We start from the raw sequence: 19,250 nt of genomic DNA, 5'->3' as shown, positions 1-19,250 counted from the left end.
TATTTGTCCTATAAATATTTATGTTTGCAAAAGGCATAACTGAACTGATTTCTCTTTTTAGCATAATCTGGAGCATAAAACACAGAGAAGCATTTAGAACACAGGAGTAAGTTAAACTCTCCTGAATCAAATGTGGCTGCTTATCTTTGAAATATGACATCTGAAAATATGCTAATAAAGCAGCTTAACCTAGTGGCTGTTGTTAAACTGCCACTGGTTAATCATACTGAGTTAAAATATGTATTAATGACTAAAATTTACCAGGAAAAACTTAAAAAACAAATAGTCTAGTAGCCCCTTAAAGACTAACAAAACATGTAAATGGTATCTCGAGCTTTTGTGGGCACAACCCACTTCTTCAGATGACAGGAGTGTTGGAAGTGCAGATCCAAGAATAAATGAGGAAAGGAGGAAGGATGGGGGAGAAGGAAAAAAATGGAGGGGAGGAAGAAAAAATGATACCATGAGTAGATAAGCTTCAAAGGTGTAGCCGAGTTTGTAACAGGACAAACTTAAAAAACAACAAATAATGTATTGGTACCTTATGGGACTAAATAGTTACAAGAGGCTGATAAGAATCATTAGTTTGCACTTGGAAAGGAAGATGACCAACACCAGATTCTACACAGACATCAAGAACCATTAGCATCTTCATTGTTTGTTTGGTTAAGTAATTAATCATAGAATATGATTAATCATAGAATAATAGGACTGGAAGGGACCTCAAGAGGTCATCGAGTCCAGCCCCCCGTCCTCAAGGCAGGACCAAACTCCGTCTACACCATCCCTGACAGATGTCTATCTAACCTGTTCTTAAATATCTCCAGAGAGGGAGATTCCACCACCTCCCTTGGCAATTTATTCCAATATTTGACCACCCTGACAGTTAGGAATTTTTTCCTAATGTCCAATCTAAACCTCCCTTGCTGCACTTTAAGCCCATTACTCCTTGTCCTGTCCTCAGAAACCAAGTGGAACAAATTTTCTCCTTCCTCCTTGTGACACCCTTTTAGATATTTGAAAACTGCTATCATGTCCCCCCTTAATCTTCTTTTTTCCAAACTAAACAAGCCCAGTTCATGAAGCCTGGCTTCATAGGTCATGTTCTCTAGACCTTTAATCATTCTTGTCACTCTTCTCTGTACCCTTTCCAATTTCTCCACATCTTTCTTGAAATGTGGCGCCCAGAACTGGACACAGTACTCCAGCTGAGGCCTAACTAGTACAGAGTAGAGCGGCAGAATGACTTCACGAGTTTTGCTTACAACACACCTGTTGATACAACCTAGAATCATATTTACTTTTTTGGCAACAGCATCACACTGTTGACTCATATTCAACTTGTGGTCCACTATGACCCCTAGATCTCTTTCCGCCATGCTCCTTCCTAGACAGTCGCTTCCCATCTTGTATGTATTTAACTGATTGTTCCTTCCTAAGTGGAGCACTTTGCATTTCTCTTTATTAAACCTCATCCTGTTTACCTCTGACCATTTCGCTAACTTGCTAAGGTCATTTTGAATTATGTTCCTATCCTCCAAAGAAGTTGCAACCCCACCCAGTTTGGTATCATCTGCAAACTTAATAAGCGTACTCTCTATCCCAATATCTACATCATTGATGAAGATATTGAACAGTACGGGTCCCAAAACAGACCCTTGCGGAACTCCACTTGTTATCCCTTTCCAGCAGGATTTACCACCGTTAACAACAACTCTCTGACTACGGTTATCCAGCCAATTATGCACCCACCTTATCGTGGCCCTATCTAAGTTATATTTGCCTAGTTTATCAATAAGAATATCATGCGAGACCGTATCAAATGCCTTACTAAAGTCTAGGTATATGACATCCACCGCTTCTCCCTTATCCACAAGGCTCGTTATCCTATCAAAGAAAGCTATCAGATTAGTTTGGCATGACTTGTTCTTCACAAACCCATGCTGGCTATTCCCTATCACTTTATTACCTTCCAAGTGTTTGCATATGATTTCCTTAATTACCTGCTCCATTATCTTCCCTGGGACAGACGTTAAACTGACCGGTCTGTAGTTTCCTGGGTTGTTCTTATTCCCCTTTTTATAGATGGGCACAATATTTGCCCTTTTCCAGTCTTCTGGAATCTCCCCTGTCTGCCATGATTTTTCAAAAATCATAGCTAAAGGCTCAGATACCTCCTCTATCAGCTCCTTGAGTATCCTGGGATGCATTTCATCAGGACCTGGTGACTTGCTGACATCTAACTTTCCTAAGTGATTTTTAACTTGTTCTTTGTGTATCCTATCTTCTAAACTTACCCTCTCTCTGCTTGTATTCACTACGTTAGGCACATCTCCAGACTTCTCGGTGAAGACCGAAACAAAGAAGTCATTAAGCACCTCTGCCATTTCCAAGTTTCCTGTTACTGCTTCTCCCTCCTCACTAAGCAGTGGGCCTACCCTGTCCTTGGTCTTCCTCTTGCTTCTAATGTATTTATAAAAGGTCTTCTTGTTTCCCTTTATGCCTGTAGCTAGTTTGATCTCATTTTGTGCCTTTGCCTTTCTAATCTTGCCCCTGCATTCCCGTGTTGCTTGCCTATATTCCTCCTTTGTTAGTTGTCCTAGTTTCCATTTTTTATATGACTCCTTTTTTATTTTGAGATCATGCAAGATCTCCTTGTTAAGCCAAGCTGGTCTTTTGCCATATTTTCTATCTTTCCTACACAGCGGAATTGTTTGCTTTTGGGCCCTTAACAACGTCCCTTTGAAATACTTCCAACTCTCCTCAGTTGTTTTTCCCTTCAGTCTTGCTTCCCATGGGACCTTACCTACAAGTTCTCTGAGCTTATCAAAATCTGCCTTCCTGAAATCCATTACCTCAATTGTGCTGGTCTCCCTTCTACCTTTCCTTAAGATCATGAACTATATTATTTCATGATCACTGTCCCCTATACTGTCTTCCACTTTCAAGTTCTCAACTAGTTCCTCCCTATTTGTTAAAACCAAATCCATTACAGCTTCTCCTCTGGTAGCTTTTTCAACCTTCTGAAACAGAAAGTTGTCTCCAATGCAGTCCAGAAACTTATTGGATAGCCTGTGCCCCGCTGTGTTAGTTTCCCAACATATGTCTGGATAGTTGAAGTCCCCCATCACCACCAAATCTTGGGCTTTGGATAGTTTTGTTAATTGTTTAAAAAAGGCCTCATCCACCTCTTCCACCTGGCTAGGTGGCCTGTAGTAGACTCCTAGCATGATATCATCCTCGTTTTTTACCCCTTTTAGCTTAACCCAGAGACTCTCTACACAGCTATCTCCTACGTTCATCTCCACTTCAGTCCAAGTGTGTACATTTTTAATATACAAGGCAACCCCTCCTCCCTTTTTTCCCTGTCTGTCCTTCCTGAGCAAGCCGTACCCTTCCATACCAACATTCCAATCATGCGTCCCATCCCACCAGGTTTCTGTAATACCAATGATATCATAGTTGTATTTATTGGTTAGCAATTCCAGTTCTTCCTGCTTATTACCCATACTTCTTGCATTTGTATATAGGCATCTAAGATACTGATTTGATCTTGCCTCCCTGTTGTGCCCTGACCCTCCTTTCTCCTTGCCATTATAGGCCGTAGTCGCCCCCATTTCCAACCCATCTCCCAGTCCCGCACATTCAGCACTTACATGTGGGCTTTGCTCACCTGTCCCCGTCGAACCTAGTTTAAAGCCCTCCTCACAAGGTTAGCCAGTCTGTGTCCAAACAAGGCCTTCCCGCTCCTGGAAAGGTGAACTCCATCTCCGCCAAGCAGTCCTTCCTGGAAGAGCACCCCGTGATCAAGGAAGCCGAATCCCTCCTGGCGACACCATCTTCGCAGCCAGGCATTCACCTCCAGGAATTAAGATGTGGAAGATAATGTGCAAGCCATCAGATATCCCATTCATACCATTTGCATAAGAATTAAACTTGTGAATGAAGTTATGTTCCAACCCTTCTTTGTGTATTTGGCTTGTGGAATTGGTCTGAAACAGAAAGGCAACTTGGAGATCCATTAATGAATGTCTGGGAAGATTCATGCGTTCTCCAACATATTTTTGTGTGTTGCCTTTTCAGATATCTGATTTGTCTATTAAGTCTTTCCCTTAGAGCAGTGTTTCCCAATTTTATTTGGCCACAGAATCTCTAGGGTTGCCTCACAATTTGTCGATCTTTTTTTTAAAAAAAAAAAGACCCACCGCTGCTTTTTGTTGAGATAAAAAAACACCCCGATGGCCGTAGAGATTATCCAGTTTGGCCAATATACATTGCAGTGGGGCGTTGATGGCATAGATCGCATTAGTGAATGTGCAGTTAAATGAGCCTCTGATTTGGTGGCTGATGTGGCTGGGTCCAGTGATGAAATCGCTTGTGTAGATGTGTGGGCAGAGTTGCAATCAGCGGTGGGTTCCTGGATGATTATGATGGAGGTGAGTTGCCTGGTTACTGGAAAGAATTTGTTTGAGGTTTGGGGATTGTCTGTAAGCAAGAATTGGCCTTTCCCTCCAAAGGCTCTGAGAGTGAGGAGTCATTTTCCAGAATAAGTTGTAGATTGTTGATAATGCATTGGAGGGGTTTAGGTTGTAGACTGTAGGAAGTGTAGCAAGTGGAATTCAGTTGTTTTCTCTTTTGGATCTATTTTGAAGTAGTTCATGTCTCGGTACTTTTTTGGCTCTGTCGATCTTTTTTTTTTACTTCTCCCGGTGGGTATTTCAGTTTTAAGAATGCTCTATATAGAGCTTGTAGGTGTTTGTCTCTGGGATTGGAGCAAAACTGGGCACCTGATTACACACCTGATTAGAGCTCTGCTACTTTGTCCTCACCCACAACTACTTCTGATCCGGAGATAATTTGTATCTTCAAGTCAGCATCACCACAATATGCCAACATCTTTATGGCTGACCTTGAACAACATTTCATGAGCTCTCGCCCCCAACACCCTTACTCTACTTACACTACTTCGATGACATCTTCATCATATGGACCCATGGGAAAGAGACCCCTGAAGAATTTCACAAGGATATGAGCAACTTCCACCCCTCCATCAACCTCAGATTAGACCAGTCAACACGAGAAATCCACTTCCTTGTCACTACAGTAAAATTAAATGATGGACACATTTCCACCTTATACTGGAAACTTACCAACCCCCTACACTTACCTTCATGCCTCTAACTTCCATCCCAGACAGATTTCTCAATCTATTGTATACAACCAAGCCCTAAGATACAACTGGATTTGCTCTAGGAGGTGGTGCAGGTCAGGGAGGGAGTTGTGACCTGGGTGAAGGGGGTGCAGAGGGTTTGGGTGATGGCTTGGGGCAGGGGAATAGGGTCAGGGAGGGGGTGTGGGTGTCGGAGAGGATTCTGGCCTGGGGAAAGGTTGAAGGAGGTGGTGTAGGGTCTGGGAGGGAGTTGTAACTTGGGGGAGAGGGATACGAGGAGTTTGGGTGGTGGCCTGGGGCAGGTAGTTGAAGTGGAGAGGGAAGAGAATGAGAGTGCCAGACAGTGCACTTACCTAGGCAGCTTCTAGTCAGCACCCCTGCACGAACCTGAAGGCTGCAGTCACAAGATGCTGCACATGACTCTGCTCTGGGCAGGGTGAAGGAGTGGTGGGGAAGGAGGAAGGAGGAGTCATTGGCTACCCCTGCTGCCAGCAAAATATCTCAGCTGCTCTTGGTCGGAAATTGGCCAATGGGAGCTGAGAGATTTTGCTGAGGGGCAGAGCAGAGCACAAAGCCTCCCTCCTTGCTCCCAGAATAGAGCAGCCACATTTAAAGCAGCTGCTTCTGCGCCATGCTTAAGGGTCCCAGTGAGGCAGCCGTGGGCCGAATCCATCCCACTGGCAGCCTCTTGCCCACCCTGAGCTAGATGCACAGGCATTTAGATGGCTAAACCATGAGAACGTGTAAGGCAATGATGGGTTTGCCTCATGCATCTAGATGAGAATGTGTTGTCTGTTTCATCCTATTGAGTCGTCATAGTTTAGCTGAAAAGTTTTTATATTTAAATATCTGTGTCGTTGCTTTTCTATAGCTTTTCCTCAGATCAGGTTTTGGAACAGTTAAAACGAGTGCATTACTTCTGAAATATCTACCATATTCCATTAAATCTAGTGGTTGCTGTTGGTGTAAATTTTAAAAGTGTTAATAGATATGCTAAACAGGAAGATGTATAGTTTAATACGGTTGAAGTTGCTAGTGTTTCATTCCTCATTCAGAGAACAAGCAGGTGTACAACAGACAGACTAATGTCATGCCAAATTAAGGTAGTCTCTTACAAATGGCACTGAGAATTGATTTTTAAATGAGACTTTCTAGTGATCAGACATTAACTATGTCATCAGGATTTCACTCTTTCTATTAGCTTTGCCATTTACACAGTAATGATTTGATACCATGCACAAATGTGAACTTTAAATGCAAAACCTTTATTAATGTACTAAGAAATACAGTATGTTGTCAGATTGGAGAAATATACAGAAAATACTTCACTGATACATTTTTATACATTTATACTTCATTTAAAATAAAAAATACCATCAAAAAAGAACACAATACATCCTTAGACAAAGTAATCTTAGAACTGCTGTATTACAATATGAGTCACTCTTGAACTATTTTAGCATGCAAATGCATCAATGAGGTAGAAGGGAGAGTTTTTAATCTCAGTGGTTTTGGAAAAGGAAATGAAACGAATTTTTCACATATTGAACATCAGCTGCTAAGTCACCACATTATATTAACTTGATCGGAAAGGAGTTATCATCAAGCTCAATTTATTATGCACAATGTCCCTTATTAAAAAATGACTTTAGTGTGTACTGGGGAGATGCACTGATGAGGGGGGAAAAAAGCAAATCTAGAACTTTGCTAGTTAATACTTTCTGAGCTGTTTTCACTACAGTTCTGCTACAGAACTATACATTTCTATATATATTTTAGAATCTGAATGAGATTTTTATTCCAATGGCTGCTACATCATTGAATATTTCTGTGTGAAATTGACTTCAGTGGTACTTTTTTGGGTGTAAGGAATGCAAGAGCAGGCTCTAAGCCTCTAAGAATATGGTTTTGGTAAGTGTGTTTTTAAACCCTGCTTTTTAGACAAGTCTGTCCAATAAGTTCTTGGAAATTAAGACAGGATCAGCTTTTACAGGAATAAAGCTTATTATTATCGTAGAGATCATGCTAATTCAACTAGTTAATATTTTTAGTAAGATAAGATCCTTTGTTCTTTGGGATACAAGTTCATGTCAAGTCACTTCATTCTTAAAGTTTCTTCTCCTGACTGTTGAGATGAGAGAGCCTACAAAGCTTTGACCTAAAAAAGCACAATACATCTCCAGGATACTGTTAGAAATGAAATGGTACATTTTCTCTCATGGTTATCATCATAGTGGGGGAGAAAAAAGAATAACAAACCTTATAGTAATAAAAGAGATTGCATTTGATCAGCTTTGGACATGCTAGTACCAGAGGTCACACAAAGACATTTGTCATTATTGCTACAAGGCAGTGCACATGATCAAATAGATTTTTTTAAACATTAAGGCTTTATTTTTTATAAAAGGACTAATGTGTTCATGTTTATTTTACTAGCTATATGGCTGTATTGTGCATGTTGCTCACTCTTGCCTTTCCCCTCCTCCCCACACAATTAACCAAAAATCCATCTGAGGTTACAGAATCCTCAGAATGGTGGTAGAATAGGCTGTTTCAAATATGAGGTATCTTAGGTTTCATTACTGGTATTTTTAGATTTGATGGCCTATTAAGAAGAAATGTGGTATCGATTCATGTTGAATACTCAAAGGAGAATTCTAATGAGTAAGTAATACAACACAGTTATACTTTATGGTAGGCATCACATGAGTAGCATCTGTGTTCTAGTCTCAAGGACAATAAAGTAGCATGTGTGTGTTACATCAACTCTGCTAATGCTGCTATATGAATCAAGACAAGATGTTTTGCGAAGGATCTGCACAATAAGCCAGTTATACTCTAATCCTGGGATCATCTAATTTACTGACACTCCAAGCCAGAGTTCGAGGCTCCAGTTCTATAGCAGGATGGCAGGGCGTAGGGCAGTGGTTCTCAGACTTTCTGGCCTATGGACCACCTGGCTCAATTCAAACCTTTCTGTGAACCACCAGTTGCTAATGGAAACTTGCTGTTAATTACATAATTACGCTGGAGCCATTTTGCCTAGTGCTGCAGCTGGGGAGAAAGATTTAATTTAAATTATTAAACAGATTAAGCACTTTAACGTTCTCATGTTAGTTTAGCAAACTTCATTTTAAAAAAGTTAAAATATGAATTTATGCCCCCACTCAAAAGGTTTCAATGCTTTCTTCATGGATGGGCAACCTTTTTTGGGTTGGAGGCCACTGACTCATAGAAAAATCAGTTGGGGACCACACATGAGAAGCCAAAAAACTCCTCCTAAAGCCCCCAGCCCTCATTGATGTGGCCCCCAACTGAGACATTTCACTCCTATGGTGCTCCAGCCCTACAAGTTGGGGGTAAGCGACAGGGAAGACTGAGGTTCAGGGTGTTGCATAGTCCAGATTTACTTTTTTGGGGCTCTGCAGTTAGTGGATTTTATGGGACCCCCTCCCTTAAGCTCTGGAGTAGGGACAAAGATTGGAGGTTCACTAAGTGGGACAGGGCTGCCAGCAGGTGGGCTAGGGAGGGGGTGCAGGATCTGGGAGGGAGATGGAGTACAGAAAGGGGAGAGGATGCATAGTCTGGGTGGGAGGTAGGATGCAGAAGCAGGCTGGAAATAGGGTGACTGGCTGGGGGAGAGTGCAGGAGCAAGGGAGGGTAGAGTGTGTGGCCAGGAAGGGGGATGCAGGAGTAGTCTGGGAGTAGGTGTCTGGCAAGGGAGGAGGATTCAGGATCAGGCTGGGGGTAGGTTCTATGGCCAGGAGGAACGGAGCAGAAGCAAAGGAGGGTGTCTGAGGAAGCTGGTGGTGTGGAGTCTTGGCGTGGGGAGTAGGAATGTTAAATTTTGATTGATTAATAATCAATGGTATTTCCATCGACTATTTGATTAGTCGAGAAGAACTACTGCGTTCTGCCTTTGAAATGTACAAGAGCCTCAGCAGGGGCTCTTGTGCATTTCCAATATTGAAACACTGCATGGAGCCCGGGGCCAGCAGGGAGTCCCTCTCACCCCAGGCTCCAAGGGGGCGCATCTGCTTTGAAATGTACAAGAGCCCCAGTGGAAGCGCCGCATGTCAGCGGGAGAGCTGGGGCATTTAAGCCGGCTCCCTCCAGCACCCCCTTCACTCTCCTCTGCCCCCCCCCATCCCCCAGCTGTCACCTTGTGATAGAGGCAGCAAGGGGAAGGAAGCAACTAGTCGACTAGTCTATTAATTGCTTACATCCCTAGGGGGGAGGGGAGTGAGCGAGAGAGATTGGGGATGAAGGGGGATGCTTACCTGGCTGTGGACAGCCTCCAGATAACATGCTGCTGTTCTCCCGGCATGGTGGAGAAGGGGAGGGAACTCAGCCCCCACCACAGCAGGGAGGCTGCAGTACCAGCCCCGACTTCCCACTCGATGGGTATGTGGTAGTGGTGGGGAGGAGGTGAAGAAATCTCCGACCTTCCCCACCAGACCTGGCCTGCAGAGAGGCAGAGCAAGTGGCTCCAAGTGCTGCCGTTCCCCCAGCGAGGTTGGGGGTGGGAGTGGGGGCGAGGGAAAAGAGAGCGGCAATGCGAAGAGCGTACCTGCTGAGCCCAGATGTGACCTGCAGCGTCCTAGCAGGGCATTGCACGGCCCCTGCTGGTGCTGAGGTGGCAGCTCCAAGGCTCCCAAGATCCAGGAGCAGCTCTACCAGGGTTTGCCTCAGACCCTCCCCTCCCTTCCTCTGGCAGCAGCGGCGGTGTCCACTGTAAGAACAAGAGGCCTGCCATCTGTAGATGGAGAAGGAGGTCGCATGGCTGGACTGGGAGCCCCGCACGCCAGAGGCAGTCCCACAGGGAGAGGTGGGAGAAGGGGTTGCATGGTGGTAGGGCAGGAGGTAGTGGGGCTTGCCAGGAGGTGGCACGCACTACTCTGGAATTCTGGGAATGCTGCAGTGTGACCTCTAGCCAGTAACGAGGGGTGTTGGAGTGGTTGGGATTAGGGATGTGAACGATTATCCGATAAGCAAATGTTTATCGACTAGTTCCTCGCCCCTGCCCCCCCCCCCCCCCCCCGCTGCCTCTATCTGAAAGAGGCAGCAAGCCGGGGGGAGAGAAGAGGATGCTTCAAAGTGGCCTCGCCACGTGAAGCCTGGGGTCTGCCACTTTGAAACACTATGTGCAGCCAAGGGCCAGCTGGGGACTGGACTCCCAGATGATCCCGGGCTGCATGCAGTGCTGCCGCTTTGAAACACTGCACGGAGCAGGGGATCCGTGTGGGACTGCTTGAGTTCCCCGCTGGCCCCGTGCTCCCTGCAGCACTTCGAAGGTGGAGGTGTGCTTATCAACTAATCAAATAGTCCATGCAAATTGCATTGACTGTTCGATTAGCCAGTTAATCTAAATTGAACATCGCTAGGTTAGATGCTGTTGAGAGAACACTGCGTGTGCCCCAGGCTGGCAGGGAGAGCGAGCAGCCAGGCCCCGGCCCATGGGGTGGCGGTTAGAGCTATGCCATTTTGGGGCATCCTTCCCACGGACCACTTGTAAGATGGCAACAGACCACTAGTCATCTGCGGACTGTACTTTGAGAGCCACTAGCTTAGGGTTTTTGTTCCAGAGGCATGCTTGCCAGGAATCATGGTTTTAGCCCCTGCTCTCACTGAAACTGTAAGTGCTATCAGGCACCTGCCATGGTGCTGAAGCCCTGAAACTTCTCTTCCTTGTGGGCAGAAGCCCCTATCCCTCCTCTCTGGTACAGGGTAGAAGCTCAGAGGTCCCCCAAACAATTTGGCAGGCTGAGAATAGGAGTGTGGGGGGAGGGCTCTGTGAGCCATTGTTGAATTGTAAAAGAGCTCTGGTTTGGCCACCCTGGTGCTTATCTTTGTCCCTTTGAGTGTAGGATCCATCTTAGCTGCACAGCTCCATGTGAATGCCCATGCTGTGTATAAAGTGGAGCCAGGATTTGGATTACTCTGTGTGTTCTTTAGAACGAAAGCTTCTACATTGCTCTCCTTACATGCTTAAGGCCAAATCATCCCTCATGGAATAAAATACAAAAGGGGGCTTTGATGTGAGAAATCGTTCAGAAATTCCTCCATGTTATCTTCTCTGGAGGAAAGGCCTCTTGTTCCCACAGAAAGATTGCGAGGCTAGCTTGTAAATCTGCAAATCCATCTGCACAAGCTCTGGCATCTGGCAGTCTCTTAAGGCATTCCAAGGCCCTACTCTACTTAGGGGATCAACCTCCCAATAGATGGCCTGTGGAAAAAGTAATGAAGCCTCATGTTACACTACCTTGTCCGGCCTAGAGATGGATGATTTGCATTCCTGTCCCCTCCCCCCCCCTAGACAGGCAGACTTCTTCCCCGTCTGCCTGTCTAGCCTCTACCCTTTTCACAAGCATGTAACCTAGATCCAGTAAACTTCCTCTGTGGGTTCTGAAAGCTGGGCTGTGGTAGCTGGATGCAAACCATTGAAATCTATGAAAATCTTCCCATTGTCTTCTGTGATCATTGTTTCAGGCCTTGTGTGTCAGCACTGGGGAGAATAGTCCAGGTCTTAGATTGAGAGCAGAGATCTAGTTTTGTCTGTGTGTCTCCTTATAGTTTAAACATGGCTAATGCCTTTTAATATCCCTGAATTAATGCGACCGGCATGCAGCCCCCTCTTGGAAAACAACTACTCTGATTAAAGTCCAGACGGTGTAATTAGTATGGCAAAAATGTGCTTTTTCATGGCTGTATTAAATAAGGAAAGGTCTCAAGTGCCACTTTTCACACTTTGTAACTGGGTGGTTTTAAAGACTATCAATCATTGAGACATTAGACCTTTCCAAAGACTGGCATTGAAACCATAAAAATAAATTCAACTGAGCTTACTTCGGTTCTTCTCTCGCCACTTCTCTGTCTCTCCTTCACTCCACTACAGTGTTTCAAAATGACCAAAACCTTAGTTTGTGCTCATTATACACTGTATGCACAGCATGATGTCAGTGTCTCATAATCACAGGGTAGTTGACAGTCCTGTGGCTTGGTTTATTTTATACCATGTTTTGTTTTATTAACATGTCAGGACAAGTCCCACTCATTGTCTTTCTAAAATCCGCCCCTCCTCTTCCCCCTGTGCACAGCTTGATCCCTCTACCCATTGAAGTCAATAAGATATTTGCCACCGACAGCAGCAGGAATGTGAATAGCATCCACAGAGCTTGATTTGTTTACCTTTTTCGTAACAGCAGAACTGAAACACATAGATCTAGGGTCCCCTTCTGCTTCCATGGATGGAAGAATGTGAAAGCTCCTGGCAGAGCTAGGAGGAAACCCACTTTACCTCAGAGTGTCTCCCACAACACATCATGTTGAGACTCTATGACCATTAGAATTGGGAATATTACAAGTAGGAGAGGGTTAAACCAGTGGGATGACCCTTATAAGTGGTGCATAGCCCTGCCAACCTAGCTGATATCTGATCAGAAATGTAGGAGGGAGTTAATGGTCAGCCAAGTGACACTAACTCCATCTTAGGGCTTTGACTCCCCAGGGCAGGGATCTTGTACAGATGGGTTCAGAAGGAGGTGGAGAAGGCCTGTGGCATTAAGGCATGTGGTGAAGCTGTGCTGCCAGATTTCTGAGATACAACTGGTACATTCTGGTTTTGAGGGCTGAATAAAGCTAGAGTTTTTATTTTAACTCTGTCTTCAGAGAGTCTTTAATTTAGTTCATTGCGGAATTCTGTTGCTTTGTTTTCTTTCTTGGGTTTAGCACATAAGAGCATTTTAGTTCATTGCCTTGAAGACCGTTTTCCTAAGATATTATATATGAATTCTTGGTATTACAGTGTTCTAATAATCTGAAATGCTTGTGATTTCTTTGCGTACTTAAAATTCATCTTTGTGGTCAAATCTCTTGGATTATTGAGCAAACTAGCTTAATTTTATATTCTATTAAAATTATTGAGAAGCCATTTGATAATACATAATCTAAATTTTAAGGGCATAATACAAGTCAGTTTTATTTCCTGCCCTAAAAATTGTTTCCATGTACCATAAATTCCACGCTAACCATAATTCACAAAGGAATTTGTATGTTAGTTCTCACTTTAATCCTTTTTTTAGAGTATACTGCTCTTATGTTTCCTCAGCACATTGTTAAGCTGAACCTGGGCAAGAAACTGATTGATATGGCTCTTTGTGCCCTGACTAAATAGCAAAACATGCAGTATATTGTGTCTGTACTTGGAGAAAAAATGGAATGTAATTAAATCTCTTTCAGCTTGAGTAACGTGACATTTCTGTTCCTTTCATGTCAGACTTTATTCTCTTTTATAATCTGATTTCATAACCTCATTTATTATGTTTTCTCATTTGAATAGTCTTTAAATGTAAGGGCTGTGTTGCTAGCTAATTAGTGTGTATTAACGTGCCAATGTTGACTTTTTTCAAACCTTTTGGTTTGTGGTATGGATCCCTAAAGTTTGCAGGAGGGCATCTTTATTTGCCAGGTACTTGACTAATAGGTAAAGAATAATACTTCCATGACCTTGCCTTAACCTCGCACATCTAAAATACAGGGGAATGTGCTATTTCCTTGTGGGAACCAGAATATTTATTCTAATCATTATAGTATCAGGAAGGACCTGTGTACACTTAAAAAGTGCACGTATAAATAACCTCTGTGAAATCAATACTCTACAATACAAATGTTTGTTAATATAAGGGGTAAGATTTGTCATTCTTTAGTGGCAGATGCCTATTGGAATAGGCATGCAAATCTTGGGGAAAAAATCATCTAGCTGTTCCATAAGAGCAGATTGCACAATTGCACAAAAGAAAAGCTAAACACTCAGTCACTTGTAAAATCTGTATTATTCCCTTAAAATTTAGATTATGTATTTTAAAGGAAAATTGGTAGGTTGAATTTGACGCTACTTATCTTAAAGACCATTTGTTGTGTGTAAAATAGCCTCAGTTTCAATGAAGGGGAGGTGGGGAAATAAAAAACTGCAGCTGGCACCTATCAAACTTTTGGGAGGAAACCCTACCTGTGCAGATAGTTTTTGGACAAGCAGAAATTGTTTATATCCTTAATATTTTATTTTTAGATCCTCTCCCCCATTCACTAGCCCTGTTTTCCCATCACCACCCTCTATTAAAATTTCCTAGAAATAGGGCAGATACCCATCTGCTTTCAGGCTATTGCCTAATCACTAAGGCCATATGGATAAATGAAATATAATTGCAATTTGGTAGAAACTGAACCTTGTGCTTGTAATATTGTTCTTCTGTTTTTTAGAATCAGGTAAATTCAATTTGGGATGTGGTAGAGTTTGTGGATTAGCGATTGTTTCCTGCAAAATAGATTTCTCATTTTTACATTTGAAATCATGTTTTAAGAATTAGAGGGGAGGGTAATTGTATGATGATGGAGTCATGAGAAATGGTTACCACAAAATACAAATCCCATGTATTGCATACAAATATTAACAGAAGTAATTTTTTGTCCCCCTCTTTTTCAGTTATTTTTATTTCAGTTGCTGCGAGGATTGTCGTACATCCACCAGCGTTACATTTTGCACAGGGACCTGAAACCACAGAACCTTCTGATCAGTGACACGGGGGAATTAAAGCTGGCAGACTTTGGTAGGAAAGCAGTTCATTAAAAGTCTATTTCATAATGTTGTGGGAATGTCAGACAGATGGTTTTCATTGATTTCTCCTGTTTTAGACACACCTACTTTATTGCAGATAATTGTAATTTTTCCTCCAGAGCTAAGAAATTGATTATGGTCAGCATAATAGTTGATTAAAAGGAGAAAGTATAAATAAATAAATAAATAGTCCATATCCTACTAGAAAGGGTTGGTAACACTGATAGTAACTCGGTTTGCATTATCTCCATAACTTAAGATTTAGAATTTAAAGAGAACTTTAGAAAAAGCCTGAGGGCACAGAGTCCATGTCTAATGGACAGTCATTTCTGTGTGTAGTTCTGGAGACATAAAGGTCTGGAAACAGGATTTAATTTTCATGAAATGACCACTGAATGAGGCTTGAGGAAATAAAAAATAAGAAATGATATTCTTCTTGATTATTAGACGAAACAATGCTTCTTCTGAAATAATAACTGATTTCAGTATCTATTATTGATCCCTTGTTGGGAGACTCTTTGTAAAAAGATCTAAGTATGAGACATTGTTCACCCCTTCTCTGGAAGGATGTACTTTCTCAACTCTTCCCGGAAAACCTTCCTATTTTAGCAGTTATTGTAGCAAGGCCTCTTCCTCTAAAGGATAGTGCTAACATGGAAGTGAAAAATGCCAATAGTTTTGTGTGGTTTGTCTATACTTAGGGTAAAGCAGATGCAGCCGTGTTGCTCCACCGCTGTAGTGCTTAGTAAAGATGGTGTCTACGCTAACAGGAGAACTTCTCCTGTCAGTGTAGGTACTTGGAAAAGAGGTAGCTATGTTGAAGGGTGAAGTCCATATGTAGACATAGTGCTGTCTACACCTGGGGCTAGGTTGGTATAACTATGTTGCTCAGGGGTATGCATTTTCTATACCCCAAGCAACTTAGTTATACCAATATAAGTTCCTCATGTTCACCAAATCTTTTAGTTGATAAACCAAAACTTTTTTTTTAAAGTGTAAACTTCCAAATGTTGACAAAGTGTTTGGGGACAGTGGAGCTGACAGCCTCCATGGGCCCCAGTGCAAGGTGGTGGTGGTGGTGGTTTTTTTCTTTTTTGGGGTGGGTGGGAGGAGAGCCTGGCTTCACATTCCCGGGGGGAACAGAGGCTTGGGCAGAAGGGGTGGAGCCAGGAACACCACCCAAACTGCAGCCCACTTCCTCTCTGCAGCCCTCAGAGCCACCCTGAGCATTTGGCCCAGCACTCGAGGCATGTGTTAAAGGACCTATGGCTCAGCCACTGCTGCTTCCCCAGTAGCAGCAACTACAACCAGGAGCCCCAGGCTCCTTTGAATAGCTGGGCCGTGGGCTGTTCCCTCTAAGATTCCCCATCCGTGAGGAGAGTGAGTTTTGTCTTGTGCACCATCACTGACATCCAGCAGTTCCTTGCAGAGGGTGGGCCCAGGACTGGGCTGCCCAGCCCCCTCGGAAGCTGCTTGCTGGTGTGAAGGGAGGAATGCTGGGCTGCCCAACCCCTGGCCAGCCCACAGATTTTTATGGGAGGAAGAGCTGGGGCTGGGCTGCCGGCTCCTTCAGCCGGTGAGCAAGGGGGGAGCTGGGGCTGTGCTGCCCAACACTCTCAGCTGGCTGGCTGGCAGCTTCTGGGATGAGGGGGCTAGGGCTGCTGGCTAGCAGCTGCCCACCTGGCCGGTGCTGCAGCTGAGAGCTGGGAAATAAGTTTTGGGGTCATATGGCAGTTCCGGCTCTGGCAGCTGCTGCCACTTCCCGCCATGTAGCGGCTCCAGTCCTGGTTGCCAGAGCTGCTGCTGCTGCCTGCCACACTGCATCCCTGGCCCGGGCCAGAGCTGCTGCCGTTGCCCACCATACAATTCCAGCCTGGACCACCAAAGCAGCTGCTGCCTGCCATGCAGCCCCGCCACCCAGGCCACAGTGTCCCGTCCGCTGTAGTTGGAACTGGGGCCAGTGAGGCTACCCCAGCAGGGACAGCTGGAGCAAAGGGGGCAGAGCAGCTGCCTGCCACCACATGGCCCCACCAGAACCCACTAGGCTGCCACCACCACTGCTCACCTTCTGGAAAGCGAGTGGTGATGAGTGCTGCTGTGTGGCTCTGTGAGCAAGGTGGGAAGACATGCAATTTCTTGTGTACAGCCATGCAGCTTAGAGGGAATCCTGGTTTTGGGGAAATTACCCTCTTTGCCCCCTAACCCTCTGGTTGGCAACCCTGCTTGAGGAGTTCAGTACCTTACTGTGGGCCAGATTTTCAGCTAATGAAAATCAGTGTAACTCTATCCACTTCAATGATATTACATCAATTTATGCTAGATGAGAATGTGGCCCTTTAGCTTCTTGTGATGTGCTTTTTTTTAAAGCTCACCCTATACTCTGGGCTTCCCATTCTATTTATCAAAAGTTGTGAGGGTGTCTTACATGCTAATTGACCATTTCATTAGTAATTTAGTGGTGATTTTGTCTGTAATTAACAGCTGTGTGTATGTTTTCTGTGGAGGGAAATAATAGAGCTTCATGTGTATATCACAATACACATAAATTTGATTAGTCTGTAGATTGTGACATAGTTTAAAGAAATTATATCAGAAACCAGTCATATAGCCTTACTTATCATTTTCTGTTGCTATTTTTTAAATACTTGCTACAAGATTTGAACAACAAAATGCTTTTTTAAATAAATATATCAGACTTTGCTTCCAGGATATTGCAGAATAAAATTCCATTTCTTAGAGAAGTTCATGGAACACAGGGGAATCATTAGGTATTTATGCTTGCAATGAAATATACATTAGCTTTCTGATGGAATATCTGTAGTTTGAAGTGACTTATTTTCTTGGTTGAAGTTGCTGGTTTTGCCATATCTGTTAGATGTATAGAGATTGAAGGATATTAGGAAAGTAACTTGGGTTATTGTTTTTCTTCACAAAATGAAAAAAACTCCATAAATATATTGTTCTGGCTGAATGAAACTTTCTGACATTTCTGAATTTTTAAGAAGTGTGGGGGTTTTTTTTGGCCAAAACTGTTTACTGACTTTTACTACCTTAACTTTCCTTTTGTACTGATTCTGTGTGACCAAAAGAGACGGTTTGTAAACTGTGAGATTCCATTCTACCATTTTGAGTTCAACAAGAGTGAAACAGACTTTTCTCACTTGCAAAAATAATTAACTTCATATGTTAGACATTGCAATAGGAAACCTCAGCTGTAGTTTCAAACTTCAGGCTTTGTACTTATTAGGGTGATGGTGATCTCTATGGGGCAAGGATTACCTTTCACATTATCTTTGTACAGTGCTTAGTATAATAGTACCCTGGTCTATTACTAGAGCCCCTAGGCATGATTGTAATACAAATAAATCATATATAGTTCTCATTTGAGAAGAATTTTTGTTAGGTTGTAGGGAGGGGTTAAATAAAAAATTGTATTAGTTCATGTCCAATGGGAATCAGCTAAAATTCTTTCCCATTTACGAAGTCACTGCACGTTCTACTTGTTCATTTTGACAGGCAGAGATCTGCCAGAATAGTTGGCGTGAACTGACTGTATGTGTCACACTGTAACACACACAATCCTCCCAAAACCTTCCTAAACCTCAGGGACAGGAGAAAAATATGGAGATTTTTTTAAAAAAAGGAAGTGTCAGCAATGTTTGCTGAATTCTGCAATAGTGTGTTAGTTGCTTTGCATACACTAGGCTGGTCTAGCCCACACCCTTTTCCATGGGGTAGGAAGCAAGCAAAAAGTTTATTTAAAAAAAAATTAGAAAATTCACAACTTCTGGCAAGTAGTTACTTGAACTGGAAACAGAATCACCAGAGATGCTTTTCACAGTGTCTGACAGATAACTTGACTTTCTAGGTCACATCTGATATTGTGGGTTGGGCAGAGTAGAAGAGTAAACGAGACATTTCCTATTTTTTTGGTTCCCAGGTTTCACCCCCCTCATGTAAGGAAATGCTCTAATTGCATATTTCTGGAAAGATCCTGGGCCTGGTGCAGTCCATGACAAAACTTCCATTCCCTTCAGTGGGACCAGCATTTCACTCTTTGTGTTGATAAGAATTCATGACTTGAATGTGAAGCTTGACATACAGTGTTACTTTGAAAGCACACAGTTGACAAATGAAGACTAGGAAGAGAGAAAACTTGCAAATGGAAAAGCCCTTACAATATTCAGCATCCATATTTCTGTTGCAGTAAGAGGTCTCTTATGTTTGTTTTGGTTAACAAAAATGATATAATTCTCTATAGGTGACATAATAAGAGAAGATTGTAAGTATGTGTTTTTCCAAGTTGTTTTTTCTCTCCTGGCTCACGACCTGGTGAAATGGAAAACCAGATGGGTTAAATTTCCCTCCAGAAAATCAAGATGAAAAATTAAAAACTGAGGTAGAGACATGTAGGGTCATGATCCCTTTCACTGATGGCATGGGAACCAAGACGACAAATATCCCTCT

General features: G+C 43.2%; 1 protein-coding gene across 3 annotated transcripts in view; it reads left to right on the top strand.

The window, feature by feature from the left end:
- CDK14 (cyclin dependent kinase 14) overlaps positions 1-19,250 on the top strand; it is a 530,833-nt gene that overhangs the window by 278,128 nt on the left and 233,455 nt on the right. For all 3 annotated transcript variants that reach the window (XM_075922396.2, XM_014569231.3, XM_075922397.2), the window contains one exon: positions 14,652-14,775. In XM_075922396.2, the coding sequence (XP_075778511.2) occupies positions 14,652-14,775 (124 nt within the window). The remainder of the gene's footprint in view (positions 1-14,651; positions 14,776-19,250) is intronic.

This window comes from Pelodiscus sinensis, chromosome 2, assembly GCF_052426305.1.
Source record: "Pelodiscus sinensis isolate ZL-2025 chromosome 2, ASM5242630v1, whole genome shotgun sequence".
Taxonomy (NCBI): domain Eukaryota; kingdom Metazoa; phylum Chordata; order Testudines; family Trionychidae; genus Pelodiscus; species Pelodiscus sinensis.
Note: the sequence above shows the minus strand (reverse complement) of the source record. Positions and strands in the feature narration are given on the sequence as shown.